The sequence below is a fragment of the Bubalus kerabau genome, chromosome 8 (assembly GCF_029407905.1).
Source record: "Bubalus kerabau isolate K-KA32 ecotype Philippines breed swamp buffalo chromosome 8, PCC_UOA_SB_1v2, whole genome shotgun sequence".
NCBI lineage: Eukaryota > Metazoa > Chordata > Mammalia > Artiodactyla > Bovidae > Bubalus > Bubalus kerabau.
Genome location: NC_073631.1, coordinates 55,636,426 through 55,662,378, shown reverse-complemented (window position 1 = coordinate 55,662,378; position 25,953 = coordinate 55,636,426). Strand labels below are relative to the sequence as shown.

Genomic DNA, 25,953 nt, shown 5'->3' with positions numbered 1-25,953 from the left:
CAGGTCAAGAAGCAACCATTAAAATCTGACATGGAACGATGGACTGGTTCAAAATTTGAAAAGGAATATGTCAAGGCTGTATATTATCATCCTGTTTATTTAACTTCTATGCAGAGCACATCACACAAAATGCCCAGCTGGATGAAGCACAAACAGGAATCAAGTTTGCAGGGAGAAATATCAATAACTTCAGATATGCAGATGACACCACCATTATGGCAGAAAGTGAAGAGGAACTAAAAAGCCTCTTGATGAAAATAAAAGAGGAGAGTGGAAAAGTTGGCTTAAAACTCAACATTCAGAAAATGAAGATCATGGCATCCAGTTCCATCACTTCATGGCAAATAGATGGGGAAACAATGGAAACAGTGACAGACTTTATTTTCTTGGGGTCCAAAATCACTGCAGGTGGTGATTGCAGCCATGAAATCAAAAGACGCTTGCTCCTTGGAAGAAAAGTTATGACAAAGCTAGATAACATATTAAGAAGCAGAGACATTACTTTGCCAACAAAGGTCCATCTAGTCAAAGCTATGTTTTTTCTAGTAGTCATGTATGGATGTGAGAGTTGGACCATAAGAAAGGCTGAGAGCCAAAGAATTGATGTTTTTGAACTGTGGTGCTGGAGAAGACTCTTGAGAGTTCCTTGGACTTCAAGATTAAAACAGTCAATTCTAAAGGAAATCAGTCCTGAATATTCATTGGAAAGACTGGTGCTGAAACTGAAGCTCCAATACTTTGGCCACCTGATGGGAAGAGCTGACTCATTTGAAAAGACCCTGATGCTGGGAAAGATTGAAGGCAGGAGGAGAAGTGGATGACAGAGGTCAAGATGGTTGGATGACTCAATGGAAATAAGTTTGACCAAACTATGAGAGATGGTAAAGGGCAGGGAAGCCTGGGGTGCTACAGTCCATGGGGTTGCAAAGAGTCAGACACACCTGAGAGACTGGACAATAAACAAATTTTATGTAATTCTCATGGAAAACACTGCAGGTGGTGCTAGAGGTAAAGAACCCATCTGCCATTGCAGAAGACATAAGAGACAGGGGTTCAATCTGTGAATTGGGAAGATCCTCTGGAGAAGGGCATGGCAACACACTCCAGCATCTTGCCTGAAGAATCCCATACCTGGATCACTACAGTTGATTGTTGCAAGAGACTGAAGCAACTGAGCACATGGAAAACACAGGGAAAATCTTATACTAATTACACAAAAGAACTTGGTAAGAAGTCAAAGTATGTTGATTCCAAAAGGCAAAACAAAAAGATAGGGGGATAAGAAACAGAGACTGTTGAAGCTACCAAACAACCAGAAAGCAACTAATAACATTTTGTTGTAGTAAGCCCTTACAGCTTCCTAGGTGGTGCCTGCCAAGGCAGTAGATGCAAGAGACACAGGTTTGATCCCTGGGTCAGAAAGATCCCTCAGAGTAGAAAATGGCAATTCACTCCAGTATTCTTGCCTGGAAAATTCCATGAACAGAGGAACCTGGTTCGGCTACAGTCCAGGAGGTTGTCAGACATGACTGAGCGCAAGCACACACAAGCCCTTACCTATTAGTAATTGTTTTAAATATAAACAGATTAAATTATCCAATTCAAAGACATAGTGTGAATGAGTGGATTGAAAAAAAAAAGGTTCAACAACCACTGTCTCTAGGAGACTCACTTTCACTGTAAGGACAAACGGATTGAGAGTGAAGGGATGGAAAAAGACATTTCAAACAATGGCAACTAAAAGAAAGTAGGAATCGTTTACATTGATTACATCAGACAAAACAGACAAAACTAAAAATGGCAAAAAAAAAAGAGAGAAACAAGGAAAGTCATTGTATAAAGGTAAAGTGGTCAATACAACAAACTGATATGACAATTATGAGCCCAACATCAGAGCATATAAATATATAAAGCAACAACTAACAGAGCTAATGAGAAAAATAAACAGTATAGTAATTATAAACAATAATATTTGAAGACTTTTTACCACTCTCAACAATGGACAGATTATCCACACAGAGAATCAACAAAGAAATGGTAGATTTGAACAAATTCAAAGGATCATAAAGGGCAACACAGAACAACTATATTTTTCAAAAAACTGTGAAACCTAGAAGAAATGGAAAAGTTCTTAGAAGCATAAAACCTATTAAGACTGAATCAAGAAGAAGTAGAAAATCTGAATATATCAATTACTAGTGGAGATTGAATTAAATTAGTAATAAAAAAAATCCCCCAATGAGAAAAACCCAGGACCAGATGGCTTCACTGGTGAATTTTACCAAACATTTCAAGAAGAATAAACACCAATCCTTCTCAAAGTCTTTCCAAAAAATCAGAGAGGAGGGAACACTCTCTAACTGATTTTATGAGGCCAGCATTATCCTGATACTAAAATCAGAAAATGAGATTACTAAAAAAGAAAGCTGCAGGCCAATATCCCTGATGAATATAGACTCAAAAGTTTTCAGTAAGATACTAGCAAACTAAACTCAGCACATATTAAAAGCATAATTCACCAGTGATCAACCTATGGAAAGGGAAAAAAATGTTTGCAAACCATACATCTGATAAGGAATTAATAACCAAGACCTATAGAAAAGCTCCTAAAACAACAGTAAAAATGCAATTTAAAAAATGAGAGAAGGAGCTGAATACATATTTTCCAAAGAAAAATAAACAAAAGGGCAACAGGTACATGAAAAGATGCTTAACGTCATTAGTTATTAGGGGAATGCAAATTCAGACCACAATGAGATATCACCTTATACCTGTGAGAATACCAATCACAAAAAGATAAGATAATAATGCTGGCAAGAATGTGGGGAAAAGGTTACCCTTTTATGATATTGATGAGATTATAAATTGATACAGCTACTATAGAAAACAGTATTCAGGATTCTCAAAAAAATTAAAAATAGAACTACCATATGATACCGAAATTCCATTCCTGGGAATATACCCTAAGCTAATAAAAACAATACCTTGAAAAGATATCTGCAGCCTCATGTTCATAGTATTTACAAAACCAAGATATGCAAGCAACCTGTGTCCATCCATCAGTGAATGGCTAAAGAAACTGTGAAATAAATAAGAATGCTATTTAGGCATGAAAAAACAAGGAAATCCTATCATTGGCAACAACATGAATAGGCCTTGAGGGCATTATGCCAAGTGAAATAAGTCAGACAGAGAAAGACAAATAGTGTGTGATCTCACTTATGTATGGATTATAAAACAAAAACAAAAAAACCTTATAGAAAAAGAGATCAGACTTGTAGCTACCAGAAGTGGGGTGGGGGAATGTGGTATGGAATAGGAGAAAGGTGGTCGCAAGATACAAACTAAAATTACAGGATAAACAACTACTAGGGGTATAATGTACTACAAAGCGACAACTATATTTAACAAAGTTATATGATATACAGGAAAGTTTTCAAGAGGACATTTTTTTTCTTCTTTTCTCCTCTTTTTCTTTTATTGTGTCTACGTGACAAGATGGATGTTAACTGAATTTATTGTGGTAATCATTTCACAATATATGCAAATTAAATCATCATGCTATATGCCTCAAACGTATACAATTATGTCAAATATTCCTCGATAAAAAATAATTTAATCATAAAAGTAAAAGATCACAGAAGTTCCCTACAACCCACCCAGAAAATGTAAGTATCAAAAGAACTCTTCAAGCTGTAGAAATGTTAGTAAGAGAGGTTAAGGATTGAGACCCCACAACTAGTAAGTGGTGGTTTTAACCTCATGCTGCCTGACTCTAAAGACTGCACACTTTCTGCTTTGTGACAAGGACTCCTAGAACTAATCAAAGAATATCAGGAAATGGCAAAAAAGTAGGATGTATCTTAGCTACTAAAGGCAGCAAAACTGGAATTGAAGGCAGTATGTGAAAATGTGTCTATGATAAATTAAATTCAAAAACACATTAAAACTATAACAGATGAAATAAAACTATGATTAACTGGACATTAATGACAGAAGAGCCTTTTAATACACAGTTTAAAGAAAAATGGTTAAAAATTTAGAAAATGTCTATCTGCAGCCAGCGTGCATATTGTCCCTAGACCATTGCACATATTGAAGCTTTCTACCCTTCCCAGCCATGCAACTCCTTTTGACTGACACCACCTAAAGGACCTCTAAGATCAGGTAAATTTCTCTTATAATGTACAACCTTATTATAAAATAAAAGGAAAGCTGTGTTCCTAAGAAATAAAACTGCTTACTAAGAAAATTAACATATGTTACTCATCCTTTCTCATTTTTTAGAAAACATATTTCACAACACAGAGTACTAACCACTATACGATCACAGCACCATATTTCATAAGATACATACTCTGATCATTTTCTGGGTTTTGCCTAGAATTGACAGGCATATGCATGTCTTTTGGAATTTGTTTTTTCCTTTGTAAATCAACCTTCCACACAAGGGAAAACTTTGAAAGAGGGTTATTATAAGACAAATTGTATTGGGTGAGTTCTAATATTTACTGCACAGATGAACAGATGATTCTCATCTTACATATATTTTTATGACCTTCATAGAGTGAACAGAGAATCTAGTTCTACATTTTTTTTGGAAAATTCTTTATATATTTGTTACTGAGAAGTTTAAGTAAATATACATGTAGAGATTTATATTCAGTTTTGGATTTTAACTAGTCATGTTTTGTGATTGCTTTATATTTTATTAAACAATCTACTAGATCCTTCCTCTTTTCTCTTTTCTAGGTTAACATAAAATTTGCAAAAGAAAATTTTCCTCTATCATTTGAAATTTAAATACTTAGATATTGAGTATTATTCTTTTGCACCTGGAGACTATAGACTTCCCTTAAAAACAGTGACCTGAATTCAGTAAAAATCACCAGGAATGTAGATTGGTAGATTAAATCTAGGAGCAAATAGGACCACAGCTTCATCTAACTAATCAAATGGAAAAAAAGAAAAGAATAGAAAACTCAGTTATTGATATAGGTTTTCTACATTGAAATATTAAAGGAAGTCTTTTTCCCAGTTCAAGTTCTTTCCCACTTCTACTGATTTTTCAGGATTTTTTTAAGGTCCATTTACAAGCAAGTCACAATAATTCTGAACGCCACAAAGCTAAACACTCATTCATTTTATATCTTCAGCACCTCAAATTTTCTCTTACTTAGTAAATGGAAAGCAAGTATTTGTTGAAAATAGAAAGGAATGAATAATCAGTAATTAAAAACTCAGATATAATACTACAAAATATTAAGTTCAAGAAGACTATTAGTCTCATTCTGATAAACATTTCTAGAGTAAATTTTTACTATTATTTAAATTCCACTTGTTTCGTCTCAATGGGTACTTCAGAAAATGTAACTGTTGATAAATGTTTTAACTAAAGCTATCAGAAAATCAGTACAATTCAAGCTAAATTTTTTTAACATAAATTACTGATAGAACCTATTTTGACTCACATTGATACAAACTGAAATAAAAATTTTAAAATGAATTGTTATATTTTATGCATAACAATTCTTATGGGAATAACTAATTATTAAAAACTAATAAGATATCCTTTTTGTTAAATGAATTTGCATATAGAATGTTTACTATAAAAATATTGACTTCAATTTCTTGAAGTGTTTTGTTTGTTTTTTTTTTTTCAAAAAACTATATATTTTCATAAGTTAGTCATTAGACATACATGCCATTCCGTATTGTCATCTTCTTTGCCAGGAGTTAGCAACTTGGTGAGCGGATTTCCAGTGAGACCAGTGTCACTCTCGGGAGACGGGTGTCCATGCTGCACCAGAAGTTCACTGCTTGGCGTGGGAGGATGTGACCTTTTAAAACTTTGGTTGAGAATCTGGTGGTCAAGGGTCATGAAGGGTTTTACTTGCTGTCGCTGAACCTTCTGTAGCTGAGTCCTTGCAGGACTTTCCAAGTGTGCTGGGACCTACCAAATAGAAACCAAACATACGCAATGTATAGCATCATCTGGTAAAGGAGTTCCACTTTTGACAACTGAATTATGACAGTAAACACTATAATGTCCAGTTTCTTTCTTATTTATGGTCTATACATCTGTCATAATTTACATAAGATATTAATGGATTATAGTTTTAAGGAATAATTTACAGTTTACTAAAATATTTTAGTAAATATTCAAGGGATTAGATCTGATAGACAGAGTGCCTAATGAACTATGGATGGAGGTTTGCAACACTGTACAGGAGGCAGGGATCAAGACCATCCCCAAGGAAAAGAAATGCAAAAAGGCAAAATGGTTGTCTGAGGAGGGCTTACAAATAGCTGTGAAGTGAAGAGAAGTGAAAAGATAGAAGAGAAGAGAAATAGAAGAGAAGTGAAAGGCAAAGGAGAAAAGGAAAGATATACTCATTTGAATGTAGAGTTCCAAAGAATAGCAAGGAGAGATAAGAAAGACTTTCTCAGCAATCAATGCAAAGAAATATAGGAAAACAATAGAATGGAAAAGTCTAAAGATCTCTTCAAGAAAATTAGAGATACCAAGGGAACATTTCATGCAAAGATGGGCTCAATAAAGGACAGAAATGGTATGGACCTAACAGAAACAGAAGATATTAAGAAGACGTGGCAATAATACACAGAAGAACTATACAAAAATGATCTTCACAACCCAGAAAATCATGATGGTGTGATCAGACATCCTTGAATGCGAAGTCAAGTATGCCTTAGGAAGCATCACTACAAATAAAGCTAGGGAGGTGATGGAATTCCAGTTATTTCAAATCCTAAAAGATGATGCTGTGAAAGCGCTGCACTCAATATGCCAGCAAATCTGGAAAGCTCAGCAGTGGCCACAGGACTGGAAAAGGTCAGTTTTCATTCCAATCCCAAAGAAAGGCAATGCCAAAGAATGTTCAAACTACCACACAGTTGTATTCATCTCACACACTAGCAAAGTAATGCTCAAAATTCTCCAAGCCAGGCTTCAGCAGTACGTGAACCGTGAACTTCCAGATGTTCAAGCTGGATTTAGAAAAGCCAGAGGAACCAGAGATCAAATTGGCAACATCTGTTGGATCATTGAAAAAGTGAGAGAGTTCAAAAAAAAAAAAAACATCTACTTCTGCTTCATTGACTATGCAGAAGCTTTTGACTGTGTGGATCACCACAAAATGTGGAAAATTCTTCAAGAGATGGGAATACAAGACCACCTGACCTGCTTCCTGAGAAATCTGCATGCAAGTCAAGAAGCAACAGTTAGAATCAGACATGAAACAACAGCCTGGTTTCAAATTGGGAAAGGAGTATGTCAAGGCTACATATTGTCACCCTGCTTATTTAACTTATATGCAGAGTACATCATGAGAAATGCTGGACTGGATGAAGCACAAGCTGGAACTGAGATTTCCAGGAGAAATATCAACAACCTCAGATATGCAGATGACACCATCTTATGGCAGAAAGCGAAGAAGAACTAAAGAGCCTCTTGATGAAGGTGAAAGAGGAGAGTGAAAAACTTGGCTTAAAATTCAACATTCGAAAACAAAGGTCATGGTATCCGGTCCCATCACTTCATGGCAAACAGATGGGGAAACAATGGAAATAGTGAGAGACTATTTTGGGGGGCTCCAAAATCACTGCAGATGGTGACTGCAGCCATGAATTTCAAAGACACTTGCTCCTTGGAAGAAAAACTGTGACCAACCTAGACAGCATATTAAAAAGCAGAGATATTACTTTACCAACAAATGTTCGCCTAGTCAAAGCTTTGGTTTTTCCAGTAGTTACATATGGATGTGAGAGTTGGACTATAAATAAAGCTGTACACTGAAGAATTGATGCTTTTGAACTGTCGTGTTGGAGAAGACTCTTGAGAGTCCCTTGGACTGCAAGATCAAGCCAGTCAATCCTAAAAGAAATCAGTCCTGACTATTCATAGGAAGGACTGATGCTGACACTGAAACTCCAATACTTTGGCCACCTGATGTGAAGAACTGACTCACTGGAAAAGACCCTGATGATGGGAAAGATTGAAGGCGGGAGAAAACAACAGAGGATGAGATCATTGGATGGCATCACCAACTTGATGGACATGAGTTTGAGTAAACTCTGGGAGTTGATGGACAGGGAGGCCTGGCATGATGCAGTCCATGGGGTCACAAAGAGTCGGACATGACTAAGCGACTGAGCTGAACTGAAAATATTTTAAATGTTAACTAACTGTTTAAGAACAGCCATTAAAATAACATGCAACTGGTACCAAACCTGGAATAAATATATAGACATCAAAACTTTTTGAGGATATGATAAGAATGACTAAAATAATATAAGGAACATACAGCTAATTCACTATTATTAGGGATTTTTATATATCTCTTAGATTACATATAAATATTATATTGAATATAATTATAATTATTTTTAATTAAAAGCTTAAAAAATTATCCATGAAGGAACAGAGACTTGAAAAAAATATACTAAATGTTGTCTGATACTTTATGGGTGATGAAAACCTAGGTTTTTTTCAGTTTTCTATATTTTCAATGTTTGATACTGAGTTCATTTTCAGCTTTAAAAAAATCTTAATTTTAAACCCTTCTGTATTCTCACTTTATAATAACAATACTTTATTAAAGTCATTATGAATTGACAGAAAGAAAAGCATTCAGAGGAAAATCTAACTAGTGTCATGTGCCAACTAAGCAACTATCCAGTATTTTGAAATTCCTCTTTCAAAACATAGACTTAAAATTCTGGGCATCTTCAGTCTCATTATCATAGTTAATGATATACCATTATTTGTATAAGGACAACTTTAAGTATTCTAAGCTTTCCCTTTAAAAGCCTCTGAAAATAGGATTGCCCACCAGTCCCCGTTATATTTACTATGCTGCAATATGGCTTCTAATACATTTTCCTCAAGTGGCCTATATATAACCCTATTTAATATTTCCCTCATGTTAAACAATAGCAAAGATTGCTGTACAGTGCTTATTTTTCCTTTTATTTCAGTTTCACAATCTACTCCTTAAATCCCTTAACATACATTAGCTCAGATAAATAGCCTTTACAAAGGATTTTGCATTTAAATTAGCTGGTTTGGGTTACAATATTGTAGTAGTTACTTCAGTTTAATTCTGTTATGCTGACATTTTTAGCATTATTTTAATTGTACTACCATAAAATAATTTTTCAGTCATATAAAAAAGATTAAGATTGGTAATAAAGATTACACATATTACTAATTATATTGCTATGAGCTTTAAGTTGTAAAATAACATTTCATTAAAATGCCAGTGGTAATTTTTTAGGGTAGCTATTTAGATTATTCTACAGTTTTAAATTAATCCTTCTTAATCCACATACATCTACAAAACATACATTATAAATAGCATTTTCAGATTCACAAATCTGATTGATTTTCACACAATGTAAATGAATGCTAAAGAACACTGTATATTTTTCTAAGAAAAGTATGTTGAATCAGAAAATACAGCTTTCATTAACTAATTTATTTTTCACCATTCATTGATGCTAAAAGCATCATTAGAGTACTTATTGCAGTTTGTGTTACATCAAGTGTCCATGGGAAGTCATCGTTGTGACCCTAGGGCTCTAGAAATTTACAATATACTTGGGCAATATTAATATCAACTATAACAAAAATGACAATAATGATAAATATAGAAATATGCAACAAGTACCAAGCACTCTGCTAAGCATTTTATACATATTATTTCATTTACTTTTTGTTACAGTCTTAGGATATAGATATCAATAATATCTACATTATAATTGAAGACACTAGAACTTAGAGAGGTTAAATGACGTGGCTGTCATCATTCCACTGGCAAGGGGGAGTGGGAATACAGGGCCTGGCTTCCTAAGCACTACAGGATTGGTTCCTGATTGAAATTACTGGAACACAAAGCAAAAAGCTCAGTAATGTATTGTCATTGTTGTTGTTTACTTGCTAAGCCTGACTCTTTTGTGACCCCATGGACTGTAGCCTCCCAAGTCCCTCAGTCCATGGGATTTCCCAGGCAAAAATACTGAAGTAGGTTGCCATTTTCCTCTTCAGGGGATCTTCCAGGCCCAAGGTTGAACCCATGTCTCCCACTTGGCAGGCGGATTCTTGACCACTGAGCCACCTGGGAGGTAAACCATAATCAGAGTTTCAAAGCCTTCACCTATAAGGCCAGAGCAGTTGCAGATTGTGAATTGGTTCTTTAGATTATCAAAGAGATTAAGACCACTAAGATGTAAGGAAGTTTTGCTATTAAAAATAATAAGTAAAACACATCTCTTGAACTCTGAATTACTCAAATAATAATAATTATTATTATTGTTTTCATATTCTCTGAATTATATCTCAACATTATCTCTCTGGAATGCTGTTACTGCAAACTAAAAATAATGATCAGCTTAAGTTCAAGACTTTGTCTAAAAGTTTAGACTTTGTCTAAAAAGAAATCGTTTTATTTCATTTAAAAGGATTTATTTAGTTTATTCTCCCTATTTTCCAAAACATTATAAATAACTATGAGCTGTAAATGTGGTGTGGAGTAGGGAAAGGCAACCCACTCCAGTAGTCTTGTCTGGAAAATTCTATGGCCAAGGGAGCCTGGTGGACTACAGTCCATGGGGTCACAAAGAGTTGGACATGACTGAGCAACTGAGCACACACACATGTAAATGTGGTGAAAGGTATTTACACAATTAGATGTAGGCTGAAGATTAATATTGCAACTGAGTACCAGATTTACCCATGAGCATCCTGACAACAAAGGAAAAGGGAAAATTATTAAAACATATTAGGTGGAACCTTCTGGAATCACAGATACTTGACCATTTTGATCTACAAAATGTCTGTTCCATATTGTTGTTCAGTCACTCAGTTGTTTCCAACTCTTTGCAATCCCATGGACTGCAGCACACCAGGCTTCCCTGTCCTTCACCATCTCCCAGAGCTTGATCAAACTCATGTCCATTGAGTTGGTAATGCCATCCAACCATCTTATCCTCTGTCATCCCCTTCTCCTCCTGCCTTCAATCTTTCAGGCATCAGGACCTCTTCCAAGGAGTCAGTTCTTTGCCTCAGGTGGCCAAAGTATTGGAGTTTCAGTTTTAGCGCTAGTCCCTGTAATGATATTCAGGATTAATTTCCTTTAGGATTGACTGGTTTGATCTCCTTGCAGTCCAAGGGACTCTCAAGAGTCTTCTCCAGCACCACAGTTCAAAAGCATCAATTCTTCAGCACTCAGCCTTTTTTATTGTCCAGCTCTCACATCCATACATGACTACTGGAAAAACCATAGCTTTGATTACACAGACTTTTGTAGGCAAAGTAATGTCTCTGCTTTTTAATATGTTGTCTATCTTTGTCATAGCTTTTCTACCAAGGAGCAAGCATCTTTTAATTTCATGGCTGCAGTCACCACCTGCAGTGATTTTGGAGCCCAAGAAAATAAAGTCTGACACTGTTTCCATCGTTTCCCCATCTATTTGCCATGAAGTGATGGGACCAGATGCCACGATTTGTTTTCTGAGTGTTGAGTTTTAAGCCAACTTTTTCACTCTCATCTTTCACTTTCATCAAGAGGCTCCTTAGCTCCTCTTGCTTTCTGCCATAAAGGTGGTGTAATCTGCATATCTGAGGTTATTGATATTTCTCCCATCCTTCTTGATTCCAGCTTGTGCTTCATCCAGCTGGGAATTTCACATGATGTACTCTTCATATAAGTTAAATAATCAGGGTGACAATATACAGCCTTGACATACTCCTTTCCCAATTTTGAACCAGTCCGTTGTTCCATGTCTGGTTCTAACTGTGGCTTCTTGACCTGTGTACAGGTTTCTGAGGAGGCAGGTAAGGTGGTGTGGTATTCCTATCTCTTAAAGAATTTTCCACAGTTATAATTCAACCTAATGTATATTTCTTAAAAGTAATTAAATCATGCCAGCTCTTAGGGAAGACATATATTTTTCAGAAAAATATCCAAGAATTTATAAACTAGATTTTTTCATAAAAGACATAATTGATAAAATTCTAGTAGCAGATTTGTAATATGTGCAGTGAAATTCTTTACATGCTCAGGTTTAAATATATATATATATGTATATGTACATATATATATTTATTTATTATCTAAAAAAGAGTCATCCAGGAACAATCTGAAACTTGACTATGGGAGGTTTATTGGGGGCTGCTCTCAAAACCAGTTCGACAGTAGAATGAGGGAAGCAGGATCAGATGGAAGCAAGTGTAATTCAGTCATGAAGGGGATAATGTTGGCCAAGCACCATAACATCCACCACATTTATTCTTGATCAAAAGCCCAAAGTATAATATGAATCAGCTCAAGTGAAAGCCCAAACATAAAACTTTATACTAATGTGACTTGACCCTTAGATACCAGAGATCACACTTAGAGCAGGTGGAACAATGTTTTCCAAACCAATTTATACAGCAGACTCCATATTTAAGCACACTAACCTAGATGATCAGCTGGTAAGATCATAAACCCAATATCAGTTATCTCAGGCTAGGCTTTTGATAGAAATTATGTTTTTTTCAGAAGTTCCATTATTTGGAGTTACAAAAATGAAACAGCTTAAAACATCCAATTATTTTTTTTAATGTGTTTCAAATGTAGTTAAGCTCTCATAATCTAATAGAGAGATGTGGATCTTTTTAAAAACTAGAAATGCATGTGTTGATATGCTATAAAAATGCTTACATTCATTAGTAAGATAACCGAGGGAATGTACTTAATGGGTCAATTGAAGAATTTTTTTTTTAATTAGAAATACACAAATTCCTACAAGTACAAGAGGCTAAAGAAGTTGGTCAAGAAGAGAAAAAAAGCATTATTCTGGTTGTAGAAAATATAATCACTGGAGAATCACAAATGCAAAATATATGTGTTTATGTTTTTTTTAATTTCTATTCCTATTTTTAGACTAGAATAAATGCAGGAAAATTCTGATTATTGAGAGAATGATGGAAGTCCATGAGCAAGGTGGCCAATACTACAGACAAAAAGTCAGATATTCTCTGACACAGCAGAAGATGATTAAGAATATCTGATACCTGAGGTTTATTTTAAATTCCAGAGTTTAGATCAGTCTTGGATGGTTTTACCTATATAAATCAGTAAATATTGTTAGAAATTAAAACTAACAAAGTGTTATGTGGCCCTATTTGTGTTTGTATTTAAAATCTCCTAGTAGGTAGTAGAGCTGTGGAGTAATACAGGCCAGGCAAGCAGTTCTGGCTAGAACAGCTGTCTATGTTCCCATGTGGAGGCATTTTTATTCTCACGTGAAGTGAAGTGAAGCCGCTCAGTCGTGTCCGACTCTTTGCGACCCCATGGATTGCAGCCTATAAGGCTCCTCTGTCCATGGAATTTTCCAGGCAAGAGTACTGGAGTGGGTTGCCACATGAATTATCCCAATTTACATTTCATTGTTCCACACTATAGCCTTTTGACTTAGTCCTCAGATGAGTTTCAGATCCTATCTAGTGGATAGCAACAGGAAGGGTATTTTGTGGGAGGAAATTTTAGAAACAATTCGGTGGGTGGCTGTACAAAAGAACAAAAACTGCGAAGGACTTCACCAACCCTGTGATTCTCTATGATATTGTCTACTTTTATCATATATTCTTAAGTATTGGTACAAATCATATAAAAACTTTTAAACGTACTTCATATTTATGCAAATACATATAAGATAGCCTCTTTAAAAAGTTATCTTTTTACAGAGAAATCATAAGATAATTATAAAAGCCATCAGCTAATTCTTTCAACATTCACTCAGCAATGAGAATGCGCTCTTTGTTAAAGCTAGTCCCAAGGGAAAATCATTCCTTTCCAGAAAGCAGGTCTGTGACCCATGTGTTACCATCCACCTGGAGACCACTTATCTTAACTGAGGGCACAGAACCTGGGAGGAGATGAAACACCTTCTGGGCACTGGCCTTTTGAAATTCAAAACTAAAAAGTGGTGGCAAACATCACACAAGCAATTGTTTCAATTAACAAGGCATTTTATCATCATTAATTTGACTCGCCAAAAAAAACCAGTCAGGCATGACTATCTGCAAAAACAGAAACAGAAACATACTCAGCAAGAAATATATTTATTTTATACATATTTACTATTTGGTCATAGTAAATAAAAACACATGTACTACCACCACACACACACACAAGCATGTATGCTGCTGCTACTGCTGCTAAGTCACTTCAGTCATGTCTGACTCTGTGCGACCCCATAGGTGGCAGCCCACCAGGCTCCCCCATCCCTGGGATTCTCCAGGCAAGAACACTGGAGTGGGTTGCCATTTCCTTCTCCAATGCATGAAAGTGAAAAGTGAAAGTGAAGTCGCTCAGTCATGTCTGACTATTCTTGACCCCATGGACTGCAGCCCACCAGGCTCCCCCGCCCATGGGATTTTCCAGGCAAGAGTACTGCAGTGGGGTGCCTTTGCCTTCTCCGACAAGCATGTATATACACACATAAAAAAGCAAGACAGACAATCTCATTCACTACAACATGACAGTACTTATTTAATTTTGCTAATTTTGTACTAAGGTTGAGTTTAATAAATGAAGTAAAAGCTTGGATTTCATGAGTAATAGGTAACTATTAATTATGCTCCCAGTAGCAGAGGTATATAAGAAGAAATCTATTTTGGGGAGCTTATGAATCTACTACCTCCTAGATACCTACTCATAAAAGCCACATGACATTGTTAATATTCTGTAGCAAAGATTAATAACTCATTTCTTCAAATCTTACTTTCTTCACAGCAGTCTTTGGATATGATATACCCATAAATCTCATCTTGACTAAACCTAAAATTATACAGTCGAGCTTGTCTGATTGAGATATAACTACTGAACAAAGTAGGCCGGGCTCATCAAAAGTTTTACTTAGATTTCTAAATAGCTGTCAGCATATTTCAGCTGAACATTATATAATCCAAAGCTATTTAATGGATAATAATATAAAATGTGATTGTAACATATTCTTTCACTCCCAATCATTTGAATTTGGATAATTCCAATGGTGTGTCTTTAGAAGAGGCCCACACTTAAGAGACTTTAAAGAAGCATGAATATTATTAAGCAGAGTGTTCCTAATTCAATAGTATTCTAGCAGGAAAAATGCTTGCACTCCACAAGCCCTCATATTTTTACTGTAAAGTGTTAGTTTCCCTAACAACTCCATCTAGCTCCACCTATACTTGCATTGATTTGCTTAGAGTCAGACACGACTGAAGTGACTTAGCAGCAGCAGCAGCAGCATCTCAGGAAAATTACATTTTGCATCCCAGCTGGCACTAGTGGTAAAGAATCCTTCTGCCAATGCAAGAGACATAAGAGACTCAGGTTCTATCCTTGAGTATAGAAGATCCCCTGGAGGAGGGAATGGCAACCCACTTCAGTATTCTTGCCTGGAGAATACAAATGGACAGAGAAGCCTGGCAAGCTAAGTGCATAGGGTTGCAATGAGCTGGAAATGACTGAAGCGACTTAGCAGGCACACATGCATACATCTTTAAAAGAATTAGAACAAATGCCAGAAATAACTGAAGTTTATCTGTTTTTTAAGAATATGTGTATTTAGAAATTGAGACCAATAAATATCAACTAAGAATCACATCAGACACTAACCACTTCCTACTGACTTCAAAATGACACAACAGCCACACACACACACATTAAAGTCACCTTGCAATATCATCACTAACTGAAATAAGTTAATATGAAAAATGCAGATAACTTAAGTGATAATGCTTTAAAATATATATGACATTGAATTTACAGGCTTAGCATTCATTAATTCTACAAATATTTGAGTGCCTACTACACATCAGGTTTTACACTACTGTGATAAGCTCTGGGGATGTAATTATGAACAAAATAGGTACAACCCAGTATTCAGAGTTCACAGTCTACTAGAAGAGATAGATAATTAAAATAGAATTATAACACAATGTGATAAACCCTATGAAAGTAAAAGGTGTCACAAAATCAAGCAGAAAGGCCTCGATAAAATGGGAATAAATCATTCAAATGATAGTTTCTGCTATTAATTTCACTGATTCATTCACTTAATAAATATGTATATGCCTATATAGAGAGCCAGTTGTGTGGGAACAATGGTGAGCAAATTGAAACATGGTCCCACACCTCATGAAGTTTATGAACAGGTGGAAGAGACAGATTTTACTCTGTACTTTCAAGTATTACAAGTGAGGGACAGGAGAAATGCACATGCCTATGATCCTGTAGAAAAAGATCATCTAGACAGAAGTTAGGGACAATTTCCCTAAAGAAGGAATGGTAGGGTTGGATCGGAGGGTGAGTAACAAGGAAGGAGAGGAAGAGTATAGGAAAAAAAAACCTTCCATGGAGATAAAGAAGCATGTGGGAAGACCCTGGTGGGAAGAAATGAGATGAGAAAAATGCACTGAAAGATGACATGACTAGACCAGAGTGTGATATAAGGCTGAGAAGATCAGCAGGGACAATTCATGAATTCATGCAATATTTTCAGTATATAAAGATATCTTATTTTATTTATCACAAGAATGATGGTAGTAACAGTTAAGTGGATGAATTTTAGAGGGGCAAAATATGAGAATCTAGGAGAGAAAAAAGGGCTGCTTGAATTAGGGTCATGTGATAAGGGTTGTCAGTCACATGGAAACAAATATATGGAGTCAAGAGATGTTTAGAAATGGATTAAGAAATGACATCTGAGGTTCTGGCTTAAGTGACTGAATAGATAGTGATGCTCTTCACAGAGAAGACTGGGTTTTTTGAGGGCAACAAAGAATAATAAGTTTAGTTTTGAACACACTGAGTTTGTGATGTTTTGAAGGTACCCAAGAAGGTATGTGAAGTACACGGCTGCATACATGTGTCTGGAATTCAGAGGTAAGGTATGAGTTGTGAATAAAGTTTACAAAACATTTATGCTTAAGTGATAACCAAGATGATCTTTGGAGGATGTACAAAAGAGAAGATAAAAGACAGCCTAGTGTCAAAGATGGTGAACTCACAAGTTCTAATTACACATACGGAAATCTATTCTGATTCTAAACTTTTATTTTTCCCCTGGGTTCCAGTAATTTCTCCTTCACATTTTGCAAAATGCTTATTTGAAGTTTGTGTGTGTTACATTGTCAGGTAAATCCTCTTTAACAAAATAGTTATTAGTTTGCCCTATTTCCAAAATTATGCATTCAATCACTTAATGTAAATACAGAGCTATTTTCCTAGTCCAATAGCACTACAATTCTAATATTCTCAGTTTCCCACCTCTTAACTACAATTCCAAAATCCAAAAAGTTCTAAAAGTAGGAGTTTTTTTTTTAACTTTGGCACAAACTCATTTGGTGGCAAAATCAAACCTGAAATGAGACAAGGCTATAACCCTTCTTTAGCCCTCTAACAGTAGATATTCATATGCACAGCTGAAGGTATAACAGTGTTTGAGTATGGGATGCTGTTTTGGATACTGGAGGCTGTGGTGGAATATAGTACCATAAATAAATACTCAGTTGGGCCTCTGCAATTATTTTCTAAAACTTCAGTACAATATTTAACTATTTTATTTTCAGAAATTACAGCATATCATAAATTAAAATTAAGCATTTTCTCTGTTGGAGAAATAATAGATGAGGAAATGTTCTTTCCAATTCAATAAACCAACTGAATACATGAAAGATGTATTCTTCCCTTAATAGGAAAGAATTGGTCAGTTATAAAATTTTATTTTGATACTGTTAGCAATACGTGAACCGTGAACTTCCAGATGTTCAAGCTAGTTTTAGGAAAGGCAGAGGAACCAGAGATCAAATTGGCAACATTCGCTGGATCATCGAAAAATCAAGAGAGTTCCAGAAAAACATCTATTTCTGCTTTATTGACTATGCCAAAGCCTTGGACTGTGTGGATCACAACAAACTGTGGAAAATTCTTAAAGAGATGGGAATACCAGACCACCTGACCTGCCTCTTGAGAAACCTATATGCAGGTCAGGAAGCAACAGTTAGAACTGGACATGGAACAACAGACTGCTTCCAAACAGGAAAAGGAATATGTCAAGGCTTTACATTGTCACCCCGCTTATTTAACTTCTATGCAGAGTACACCACGTGAAACGCTGAGCTGGAAGAAACACAAGCTGGAATTAAGATTGCCCGGAGAAAGATCAGTAACCTCAGATATGCAGATGACACCACCCTTATGGCAGAAAGTGAAGAGGAACTAAAAAGCCTCTTGATGAAAGCAAAAATGGAGAGTGAAAAGTTGGCTTAAAACTCAACAAGCAGAAGATGAAGATCATGGCATCTGGTCCCATTACTTCATGGGAAATAGATGGGGAAACAGTGGAAACAGTGGCTGACTTTATTTTTTTGGTCTCCAAAATCACTGCAGATGGTGATTGCAGCCATGAAATTAAAAGACGCTTACTCCTTGGAAGGAAAGTTATGACCAACCTAGACAGCATATTGAAAAGCAGAGACATTACTTTGCCAACAAAGGTCCATCTAGTCAAGGCTATGGTTTTTCTAGTGGTCATGTATGGATGTGAAAGTTGGACTGTGAAGAAAGCTGAGCGCTGAAGAATTGATGCTTTTGAATTGTGGTGTTGGAGAAGACTCTTGAGAGTCCCTTGGACTGCAAAGAGATCCAACCAGTCCATTCTGAAGGAGATCAGCCCTGGGATTTCTTTGGAAGGAATGATGCTGAAGCTGAAACTCCAGTACGTTGGCCACTTCATGCGAAGAGTTGACTCATTGGAAAAGACTCTGATGCTGGGAGGGACTGGGGACAGGAGGAGAAGGGGACGACAGAGGATGAGATGGCCGGATGGCATCACTGACTCGAGGAACATGAGTCTGAGTGAACTCCGGGAGTTGGTGATGGACAGGGAGGCCTGGCGTGCTGCGATTCATGGGGTCGCAAAGAGTCGGACACGACTGAGCAACTGAACTGAACTGAACTGTGACATTTAAGTTTAGTGTTTATGGCTATATTTAAGTAAGTCAATACTCCAGTTTATATTCTTTTTAGAAGTTTCTCATGCGATTAAATTTTTTTCATGTAAATGTGAAAATATACAAGTTAATTATTTAAGCTAGATTCAGTAAAATAAGTTTTAAATTCTAAAAAAAAGACATTTATCTAAATATATTAAGGCCTAAACATTGATATATATTAATGAAACTATTATAAAACAAAAGACATTTTTCTTCAGAAATCAACTGTTGTATTTAGATGAAGCTTTATACTTCAGTTACTTTCAACTTAAAACAAAGCTCTCATGTAATGCTTAAATGTACTATTTTTCTTCCTCTGTATAGTGACATTTGATATCATTTTTATTATGAAATTGTGAATGTTCTTTCAAGGATGCAGAAAATAAGGCAGAAACAAGACTGATTTCTTTAAAAGGTCGTTTTTCAAATATCTTGGAAAGTCATCAATGCATTTTTTAAAAAACATTTTACATGTTCTAAAATAGATCCAAAGTCATAAATAGGAATATCTGGAACAAAAACCCAAACTTTCCTATAATACTTGTTATCTCTTGTATCATTCTGCTACAAATGCATTATATTTTTTTTATTTTTTAGTATATGTTAATGGTACAATTTGGGATAACATCAATATATTGCCAGCTTATGCAGACCTTACAAAAGAAATTCACAGGCCACTTAGTTTTTAAGATTAATTTACAATAAATAAACATGTATTTTTGTAAGAATAAAAGGACCATAAATGCCTATTTCTAAAAAGAAATTCTAAATAATTCAGACTGGTTTATATTGTCTTAGGCTTGAAAACTTTTTATATCCCTTATCTACTTTATGAGTTGATATATGGTCATCAATTAATGAAGTCATTTTTGTCATAATAAAATGTCATCATTAGAACTGCAGTATTCCAGCCTAACCATTTTCTAAAGAATATGATTGGGGCATTTTAGGTTGTTAAATATTAAAATAATCTAATTGAAAATGAGACTTTAAAATTATTCATTATGATTGACAAATGGCAGAAAATAGCTCTGTTTCATAAGTACATTTCATCATTCAACTTTTGTAGATACTACTAGTATTTCTGGAGGGGAGAAAAAGTAAAATTTATCTTGTCTTTGTTTTACATAACTAGTACATAGAATTATTTTTGGATCTCTGGTCTAAAGGCACCTGTTACTACATTATTTACATAAAACAAATTCCCCAAGTAAATGTGTTCTCATGTATGAAAGACCTTCAAACAAAGTTGTAATTTTACTTTCTCTTTGTCACTGAAGAATGGTTAGGGTTAGAATCAAAAAAATATAATTCCAACTTAAATTTTTTATGTTATAGTAAGTATACAGCCACAAAATACTAATTTGTTGAGAAGACTGCTCACAGGACCTCATGGACTAGTTGAAAGCCCCAGAATGCAAAATATTAGTAGCCACAGTCACAAGTTGAATCAAACAAGTTGAATCAAACCAATAATTTGATTAAACACCTTTATCTTGATGAAAGTGAAAGAGCAGAGTGAAAAAGTTGGCTTAAAACTCAACATTCAGAAAACTAAGATCATGGCATCTGGTCCCATCACTTCATGGCACATAGATGGGGAAACAATGGAAACAGTGAGAAACTTTATTTTCTTGAGCTCCAAAACCACTGCAGATGGTGACTGTAGCCATCAAATTAAAAGACGCTTGCCCCTTGGAAGAAAAGCTATGACCAACCTAGACAGCATATTAAAAAGCAGAGACATTACTGTGTCTACAAAGGTCCCTCTAGCTATAGTTTTTCCAGTAGTAATGTACATATGTGAGAGTTGTACTATAAAGAAAGCTAAGCAGGGAAGAATTGATGCTTTCAAAATTTGGTGCTGGAGAAGACTCTTGAGAGTTCTTTGGACTGCTAGAAGATCCAACCAGTCCATCCTAAAGGAGATCAGTCCTGAATATTCATTGGAAGGACTGATGCTGAAGCTGAAACTCCAATATTTTGGCCACCTGATGCAAAGAACTGACTCACTGGAAAAGACCCTAATGCTGAGAAAGATTGAAGGTGGGAGGAGAAGGGGATGACAAAGGATGAGATGGTTAGATGGCATCACGGACTCAACGGACAAGAGTTTGAGTAATCTCTGGGAGTTGGTGATGGACAGGGAAGCCTGGCATGCTGCAGTCCTTGGGGTTACAAAGAGTTGGACACAACTGAGCAACTGAATTGATCCTCATTTTATGGATAAAGAAACTGAAGCTCAAACAGGTTATCAGATTCGCTCACAATCACAAGGCAGAAAAGTGAATTTGATTTCAAACCTTTGATTACAAGGAGGGTATTTTCTCAATTACATTTTTTTTTTATTATCAGCATACAAGGATAGTAAAACTCCACCCCCAGCATTAGAAAAAATGTTTCCCACATTTGTATATGAATCAGTTGACTCTATTCTCTAATGGAAGAACTGTTGGAGTTGCTTCCCCACTATTAGTGGACTTAGCTTGATTCACTTTTCAGTTCAGTTCAGTCGCTCAGTTGTGTCCGACTCTTTGCGACCTCATGAATTGCAGCACGCCAGGCCTCCCTGTCCATCACCAACTCCCAGAGTTCAAACAGACTCAAGTCCATTGAGTCAATGATGCCATCCAGCCATCTCGTCCCCTGTCGTCCCCTTCTCCTCCTGCCCCCAATCCCTCCCAGCATCAGAGTCTTTTCCAATGAGTCAACTCTTTGCATGAGGTGGCCAAAGTCCTGGAGTTTCAGCTTCATCATCATTCCCTCCAAAGAACACCCAGGACTGATCTCCTTTAGAATGGACTGGTTGGATCTCCTTGCAGTCCAAGGGACTCTCAAGAGTCTTCTCCAACACCACAGTTCAAAAGCATCAATTCTTCCGTACTCAGCTTTCTTCACAGTCTAACTCACATCCATACATCACCACTGGAAAAACCATAGCCTTGACTAGACGGACCTTTGTTGGCAAAGTAATGTCTCTGCTTTTCAATATGCTATCTAGGTTGGTCATAACTTTCCTTCCAAGGAGTAAGCGTCTTTTAATTTCATGGCTACAATCACCATCTGCAGTGATTTTGGAGCTCAAAAAAAAAATAAAGTCTGACACTGTTTCCACTGTTTCCCCATCTATTTCCCATGAAGTGATGGGACCAGATGCCATGATCTTCGTTTTCTGAATGTTGAGTTTTAAGCCAACTTTTCCACTCTCTTCTTTCTCTTACATCAAGAGGCTTTTTAGTTCCTCTTCACTTTCTGCCATAAGGGTGATGTCATCTGCATATCTGAGGTTATTGATATTTCTCCTGGCAATCTTGATTCCAGCTTGTGCTTCTTCCAGCCCAGCGTTTCTCATGATGTACTCTGCATAGAAGTTAAATAAGCAGGGTGACAATATACAGCCTTGACGAACTCCTTTTCCTATTTGAAACCAGTCTGTTGTTCCATATCCACTTCTAACTGTTGCTTCCTGACCTGCATATAGGTTTCTCAAGAGTCGGGTCAGGTGGTCTGGTATTCCCATCTCTTTAAGAATTTTCCACAGTTTATTGTGATCCACACGAAGGCTTTGGCATAGTCAATAAAGCAGAAATATATGTTTTTCTGGAACTCTCTTGCTTTTTCGATGATCCAGCAGATGTTGGCAATTTGATCTTTGGTTCCTCTGCCTTTTTAAAAAGCAGATTGAACATCTGGAAATTCATGGTTCATGTATTGCTGAAGCCTGGCTTGGAGAATTTTGAGCATTACTTTACTAGTGTGTAAGATGAGTGCAATTGTGCAGTAGTGAGCATTTTTTGGCATTGCCTTTCTTTGGGATTAGAATGAAAACTGACCTTTTCCAGTCCTGTGGCCACTGCTGAGTTTTCCAAATTTGCTGGCATATTGAGTGCAGCATTTTCACAGCATCATCTTTCAGGATTTGAAATAGCTCAACTGAAATTCCATTACCTCCACTAGCTTTGTTCATAGTGATGCTTTCTAAGGCCCACTTGACCTTGTACTGTAAGATGTCTGGCTCTAGGTGAGTGATCATTATGGTTATCTAGGTCATTAAGATCTCTTCTGTATAGTTCTTCTGTGTATTCTTTCCACCTCTTCTTAATATCTTCTGCTTCTGTTAGGTCCATAATTTCTGTCCTTAATTGTGCACATCTTTGCATGAAATGTTCCCTTGGTATCTCTAATTTTCTTGAATATATCTCTAGTCCTTCCTATTCTATTGTTTTCCTCTATTTCTTTGCACTGATCACTGAGGAAAGCTTTCTTATCTCTCCTTGCTATTTTTGGAACTCTGCATTCAAATGGGTATATCTTTCCTTTTCTCCTTTGCTTTTCATTTCTCTTCTTTTCACAGCTATTTGTAAGGCCTCCTCAGACAGCCATTTTGCTTTTTGCATTTCTTTTTCTTGCATATGGTCTTGATCCCTGTCTCCTGTACAATGTCACGAACCTCCGTCATTAGTTCCTCAGGCACTCTGTCTATCAGATCTAGTCCCTTAAATCTATCTACCCTTATGGCAGAAAGTGAAGAACTAAAGAACCTCTTGATGAAAATGAAATAGGAGAGTGAAAAAGTTCACTTAAAGCTCAACATTCAGAAACCTAAGATCACGGCATCTGGTCCCATCACTTCATGGCAAATAGTTGGGGAAACAGTGGAAACAGTGGCTGACTATTTTTTTGAGCTCCAAAATAACTGAAGATGGTGATTGCAGCCATGAAATTAAAAGACTCTTACTCCTTGGAAGGAAAGTTATGACCAACCTAGACAGAATATTAAAAAGCAGAGACATTACTTTGTCAACAAAGGTCCATCTAGTCAAGGCTATGGTTTTTCCAGTAGTCATGTATGGTTGTGAGAGTTGGACTATAAAGAAAGCTGAGTACCGAAGAACTGATGCTTTTGAACCGTGATATTGGAGAAGACTCTTGAGAGTCCCTTGGACTGCAAGGAGATCCAACCAGTCCATCCTAAAGGAAATCAGTCCTGAGTGTTCATTGGAAGGACTGATGTTGAAGCTGAAGCTGCAATATTTTGGCCACCTAATGTGAAGAGCTGACTCATTTGAAAAGACCCTGATGTTGGGAAAAATTGAAGGCAGGAGGAGAAGGGGACGACAGAGGACGAGACAGTTAGATGGCATCACCGATATGAGTTTGAGTGCACCCGGGGAGTTGGTGATGAACAGGGAGGCCTGGCCTGCTGTGGTTCATGGGATCACAAAGAGTGGGACATGACTGAGCAACTGAACTGAAATAAATTGATCAGAGGGCAGCAGATTGAAAACCACAATCACAGGAAACTAACCAATCTAATCACATGGACCACAACCTTGTCTAACTCAATGAAACTAAAAGCCATGCTGTGTAGGGCCACCCAAGACGGACGGGTCATGGTGGAGAGTTCTGACAAAATATGGCCCACTGGAGAAGGGAATGGCAAACCACTTCAGTATTCTTGCCCTGAGAACCCCATGAACAGTATGAAAAGGCAAAAAGATAGGACGCTGAAAGATGAACTTCACAGGTCAGTAGGTGCCCAATATGCTGCTGGCGATCAGTGGAGAAATAACTCCAGAAAGAATGAAGAGATGGAGCCAAGGCAAAAACAACACCCAGTTATGGATGTGACTGGTGATGGAAGCAAGGTCCAATGCTGTAAAGAGCAATATTGCATACGAACCTGGAATGTTAGGTCCATGAATCAAGGCAAACTGGAAGTGGTCAAACAGGAGATGGCAAGAGTGAACGTCGACATTTTAGGAATCAGTGAACTAAAATGGGCTGGAATGGGTGAATTTAACTCAGATGACCATTATATCTACTACTGTGGGCAAGAATCCCTTAGAAGAAATGGAGTTGCCCTCAGAGTCAACAAAAGAGTTCAAAATGCAGTACTTGGATGCAATCTCAAAAATGACAAAATGATCTCTCTTCATTTCCAAGGCAAATCATTCAATATCAAGGTAATCCAAGTCTATGCCCCAACCAGTAATGCTGAAGAAGCTGAAGTTGAAGGATTCTATGAAGACCTACAAGACCTTTTAGGACTAACACCCAAAAAAGATGTCCTTTTCATTACAGGGGACTGCCATGCAAAAGTAGGAAGTCAAGAAACACCTGGAGTAATAGGCAAATTTGGCTTTGGAGTACAGAATGAAGCAGGGCAAAAGCTAATAGAGTTTTGCCAAGAAAATGCATTGGTCATAGAAAACACCCTCTTCCAACAACACAAGAGAAGACTCCACACAAGGACATCACCAGATGGACAACACCAAAATCAGATTGATTATATTCTTTGTAGCCAAAGATGGAGAAACTCTATACAGTCAACATAAACAAGACCGGGAGCTGACTGTGGCTCAGATCATGAACTCTCCAAATCTAATATGTTTAATTAACCTATCAATGTCATTAAAATGCTCCAATAGCAGAAGTTATAAAAGCAAAATGTTGCTTTCCTACCCCCTTCCTCCCTTCCTTTCTTTATTCCTCAATGTGATCTGAATATAGTATGTGTGCATGATAAGTCACTTTAGTATAGGTGAGAACAGATGAAAATAGAAAACTGGGCAGAAGTCACTTCATAAAAATGAACAAACACCACCCTCAGCTTCATACTGACAGCCCCGGTGTGCCATATTGGACTTTTAGCAGGCTAGTAAGATGATCAATTAATATTTCATAAAAATCCCTTAGGCAAAAATATGGAGACTGGATTATTGAAAGACCAGGACACAGGAGAACAATTGGGAGTTTTTAGTAATACTCCAGGAGAGGAGACTAGAGGGCCCAAGTTATGGCAATAGAATTTGATATTTTAAAGATAGGTCAAATACTATCTATAATACAGAGGATAAATTTTGAAAAATATGTACAGGATTTCTTATTGATTTATACATGTG

The 25,953-nt window shown here is 36.6% G+C and overlaps 1 protein-coding gene across 1 annotated transcript in view; it reads right to left on the bottom strand.

Annotated features, from left to right (window-relative positions):
• TFEC (transcription factor EC) overlaps positions 1 to 25,953 on the bottom strand; it is a 94,957-nt gene that overhangs the window by 58,357 nt on the left and 10,647 nt on the right. Inside the window, exon 2 of the mRNA XM_055589470.1 lies at positions 5,702 to 5,953. Coding sequence (XP_055445445.1) covers positions 5,702 to 5,881 — 180 coding nt within the window. The 5' untranslated portion in view covers positions 5,882 to 5,953. The remainder of the gene's footprint in view (positions 1 to 5,701; positions 5,954 to 25,953) is intronic.